This window comes from Morone saxatilis, unplaced genomic scaffold (genome assembly GCF_004916995.1).
Source record: "Morone saxatilis isolate NCDOM2014 unplaced genomic scaffold, NCSU_SB_2.0 Contig1, whole genome shotgun sequence".
In the NCBI taxonomy this organism is placed as follows: domain Eukaryota; kingdom Metazoa; phylum Chordata; class Actinopteri; family Moronidae; genus Morone; species Morone saxatilis.
Window position 1 is genome coordinate 16,802,373 of NW_023339651.1, and position 4,956 is coordinate 16,807,328.

The window sequence follows — 4,956 nt, forward strand, 5'->3', positions numbered from 1 at the left end:
TAACCTGATACGGCACTGACACGGACAATACACTTACTGATTATCCCATAGTTCAAAGGCTCAGGGGCCAGTCACACTTAACAGCGGAGTTTTCTTTGGTGGGAACAGGAGTGGGAATCATTTCTCTGGTTGCAGCTCGATCTGTTTAGTGATCACAGATGGAATCACAAGTAGTTGCTGTTAGTACAGTGTTGAGTTTGGTTTGGATGCTTCGTAGGAATACATTTGTACTTGTGTTTAAGGTTCTGTGCTCATACTGTAAGAGATGATAAAATCATTTGTCTGTGTTTGTAATTCCAGTTTGCTTATGACAGAAGAAAGATGAATGCTTTATAAATTGGAACCTTGCAAGGCAGCTGGACTGAGATCATAAAATCACATGAGAATCCATCTTTCCAGTCTTCAAGCTATTTTGTCCAAACCACAGTGGTTTGGACACAGGCAACGTCCTTTGAGGGACTATTGGCAGCCACGGTATGAGCAAAGGTTAGTGTATACGCTGCAAGCATCAGTTGTATCAGAACTGGATAATATTTCTTCACTAAAAGAAGAGCAAAGAACATCACCGAAAGATTTTCTCAGTGGAAAATATGTTTTGCCCTTCTCCCTACTGAGTGTGTTAAGAGTTTGACTACGTTATATATTTCATTATTCTGATTGGTTAAAGTTCGGCTGTGATAGACAGATGGTTCATTCAGTCACCTGCCAAGTATTTTTTGAAAGTGGCTGCCCTTTTCTAAACAGTTTCCAACAACAAGTCCCCAGTTCTGTGAAACAAACCATCAAGTTATATAAACTGAATGTAGCTTGGAATCGAACTAATCCGCACAAGATCAGATCAGCAAAAAAATGCAAATGAATGCGCTTCTCCCTTCACTACTTGTATGTAAGCAGTTGGTGGCGCTAATTCTCCACTTGGGTGGTATTAAACCATTGTAATAGAAGAGGACACAACAAGCCAGTCAAACCTCTAACAAATGAAAACAATGAAGACATTTCCCAACATTTTCACTCCACTTTTTTATGCATAAATTGCAATGGTGCATTAAAAAATATGGGTTGAACAACATTTACACACTTGATCTCAATCTCACCAGGATGCCCATGCCAAGACCTGTCCACGAACTGTCGCTTTTAGCAAACATCATGCCCAGGGATGCACCCCCAGGTCATCTCGTGCTTCCACTACTACAACCCCCTTCACGTAGAGCCTCTGCAGCTTGTGCAGAGTGCTGCTGTCGGTCTGGGATTCAGCCTCTCAAGGTTCTCCCACACGACTCCTCTTCTCCTTTTAAAAAAGACTGTGTTTATAGTGCAAATCAAGTGACCAACATGGAGACATATGATATAGCACAAGACAGGAAGAAGAACTAGACTAAAAACAAACAAATAAAAAAAATCAGCAGCAACGACGACAAGAAGAATGAAGAAATAGAATGAATAAAGGAGAACATGTTTGGTCTATAAAACGTCATCGTAGTGAAGGTTGGTGTGTGGGGGGGCGGTTTCTGTGGAAAATACATAAAGGGAACAGAGCAAAAGGTTAGGCAATATTAAGCAAAGGAAGAAAGAAGGAAAAAACATAGCTACAATACTCTTGGAGGGCATCAGAGTGGATCTGGGGCCAGTTATGTCAGGACAGCTGGGTTAGGGGGGAATTTTATGTATTTATTTATTTATTTAGTCTCCTTGTTTTTAGCTTCCTCTGCTTCCTTGCTTTCTTTTTCTTCTCCTTTTCTCCGTTCCCTACCCTGGCCTCCTGTTTCAGCTCACATCCAGTTTAGGATACTCGTCATTCAGTCCTCCAATCCACAGACAAACCCAGCACGCCCGCACCTTGGTTAAGGTTACATTGAGTTCTTTCATTTCTATGATTTGATGCCACCACGTCAGCGAGTCATTCTTCACACCTGACCTGGCTGGGCCTCATTAAGAAAAAAATCATTTATGAATCAACAAGTTTGTTTCAACCTTGTGAGTCAACTTTAACCCAGTAACTGACTCCTCTCCATCAGCTTACCAGACCTCAATTTTATGAAGCGCTACAGGAAAAAAAGGGAAAAAAGCTGTTTATTGTTCATTACAGATAAATTACTTTAGCAATTGACAGTTTCAACTAAACAAACAGATTGAGACTGATTGTAACACACACAGAGAATGTATTTATTTTTTTACCTCAGGTAAATCATGTCATTCAACTGGATACAACTGTACCCTGAGTGCCCCCTTTTGGTCACTTCTGTAACTGCAGCATCTCAATCCTCAGCCTCTCCACTGACAGCTGCTGCAGCCTCCTTCTGCCTGGTGACATGAATAAGTAGCTGCAGGAGTCACTGAGGATATGAATGAATGAATTCATGAATACATCTTTGCACTTCAGGATCAGGCTACAGTTATTTATCCACCACTGCCACATACAAAGATGCACTCAGCCTTATTATTGTGCTTATTTTTTACATTTTGCAAGCATGAGAATAAATTAAAATCACCGTTCAGTTCTGATTGTTGTGAACTAAAAAGTATCAATAACCACACTTTAAAGGTGATTGAGGATCAGTGAGGATGAGGAGCAGAAATATCTAGAAACATATTTGCTCAGTTTAGAAGAACTCAAATCTGCTGCCGAGGTTTAATATTTTAGGGAAATGTCCAAGGTTCACACAGTGTTCCAAACGGGGCTAAATGCCGGAAGAAGTGTGAATTATTAACTTGTTCCAAGGATGTTATTATTTTGCTGTTACGCAGAGCATCAGTTACCCTTTCCCATCGCCCTAATGTTATCTTATTCTATTTTTTGGAGGGTCTGTTTGTCACTCTTCCCCAGTGCTCTCGCTTGTATTCGTTAGAAATGACAGACTGACGCACCAGTGAGAGTTTGGTCCGCTTCTCCCAGCGCTCTTTCCATCGCAGAGCTCCTGCTCGCTGAGCTGTGACGTGGACAGGAGGAGGGGTCCGCCATGCGCTTAAATACAGGTCTCCAGTCCGGACTTCAGACAGAAAACGCACAGCCGAGCAAAACAAAGCATCTCCGCTCCACCAAAGACCGCTCCACCGCCTTTTTACGCAAACTCGCACAGTCAGCGAACCCGGCTATAACCATGATTAAGAAAATGTCGCCCTCCGAGAGCGATTATGACATCCCAGCAAAGAACTGCTACAGGATGGTGATTTTGGGATCCACCAAAGTTGGGAAAACGGCCATCGTGTCCCGGTTCCTCAACGGGAGGTTCGAAGAGCAGTACACGCCGACCATCGAGGACTTTCACAGGAAACTGTACAGCATCAAAGGAGACGTTTACCAGCTAGACATACTGGACACATCAGGGAACCACCCTTTCCCTGCCATGAGGAGACTATCCATACTGACAGGTACTTATCCACATATGTGCCTTTCTGTTTTTGTTATAGATAAAGACAATATTTTAAGGTCAGATATTTTGAATGCTGTGCGCACCGTGCGCTTCGAGCGCATGGCTTCAGGCTGCACGACAGCAAGTTATAGGGTTAGAAAACACACAGGTTGAATCTCTGATACTTTGCATGCATCAAAAGCAAACCATGTTAACCAAAGCATCCTTCTCTCTTCTTCCAGGTGACGTGTTCATCCTCGTATTCAGTCTGGACAACCGAGATTCCTTCCAGGAGGTGCAGCGGCTCAAGCGCCAGATATTCGAAACCAAGTCGTGCCTAAAAAACAAGATCAAAGAGAACATCGACGTGCCTCTGGTCATCTGCGGGAACAAGGGCGACAGAGAGTTTCACCGGGAGGTGCAGCAGGAGGAGATCGAGCAGCTGGTAGCCGGGGACGAGAAGTGCGCGTACTTCGAGATCTCCGCCAAGCGCAACGAGAACGTGGATAAGATGTTTCAGACTCTGTTTACCTTGGCCAAGCTACCTCACGAAATGAGCCCCGACCTTCACCGGAAAGTCTCCGTGCAGTACTGCGACATGCTGCACAGAAAGTCTCTGAAAAACAAGAAGATGAAGGACATTGGGGAAGCGTACGGTGTGGTCACGCCGTGCGCCCGGAGACCCAGCGTACACAGCGACCTCATGTACATTAAAGAGAAGGCGATAGGAGGCAGCCAGGGCAAAGACAAAGAGAGGTGTGTGATCAGCTAAAGGGGGCTGCGCAGCGCAAACTGAACACAAATCTTTGAAAGGAAACGGAGCCTGATGCGCCAGCTTGAGAGGCGACCTGTGCGGCCGGCTGCGCTCACGCACAGGAGGTGTGGAGACGCCGGGGCCGCCGCCGCCGCGCGCTCAGGCGTAGCGCCGTTTCCGGGGACACTGACTGGACTGGACTCTCGAGTCCGCTAAAACCGCCAAAAAACATTGCCCACGAGACATGTGAGAATGTTAGCTTGTCCTGTCAATCAGAGCCCAATGTGTGACGTGGCTTCATACCCTGTGAGACTCGCGCATCCATGCGTAAAAATGTGTTTTGTTGACGTCATGCCTTTTACAGATGTCAGAGGGGAGAGAAAAGAGACTCTTGGCTCAGGAGGTGCAGTGGGGGAACTGTAATGTTGTTTACATCTTATCATAGATTTTATAATGGCTAAGTAAGTACAACTTGAATGTTGTGTTGCAATTGGAAGTATTTTTTTTATTGTGTATGTATATATTTATTGTCAATGTCAATTTTTGCAAACAAGAAAAATCCTAAAATGTAATAAAAAAAACAACAAACAAACTTATTTTGCATTGTTTCTTCTATCTGAAGTTCTTTCTCTACTGTTGTCTACTGTCACAACCCACAAACACTATTGGCTTCACTTCTACATGTGAACACACACAGACTGCTGCCAGGTTTTAACCCTTTAGGCTCCCTGCATAATGCATTTGCAGAAAGCATCAGTGGGCCAAATAAAATACATCTCTCAGCATTCATAAATATCAGTATTAAAATTGCGCAGCTATATTGCAGAATATAATTTCAATTCAATTTTATTT

At 43.9% G+C, this 4,956-nt stretch overlaps 1 protein-coding gene across 1 annotated transcript; it reads left to right on the forward strand.

Annotated features, from left to right (window-relative positions):
• Positions 1-3,006: 3,006 nt before the first annotated feature.
• On the forward strand, positions 3,007-4,683 carry rasd1 (RAS, dexamethasone-induced 1). Its single transcript, XM_035660051.1, has 2 exons — positions 3,007-3,369; positions 3,593-4,683. Exons 1-2 carry the CDS (start codon positions 3,099-3,101, stop codon positions 4,120-4,122), a joined length of 801 nt encoding a protein of 266 aa, XP_035515944.1. The 5' UTR covers positions 3,007-3,098; the 3' UTR covers positions 4,123-4,683.
• Positions 4,684-4,956: the final 273 nt, after the last annotated feature.

Coding starts and splice junctions, on each gene's coding strand:
- rasd1 (XM_035660051.1), top strand. CDS start 3,099: ATGATTAAGAAAATGTCGCCCTCCGAGAGCGATTATGACATCCCAGCA. Junction 3,370..3,592: donor GAGACTATCCATACTGACAG/GTACTTATCCAC, acceptor CTCTTCTTCCAG/GTGACGTGTTCATCCTCGTA.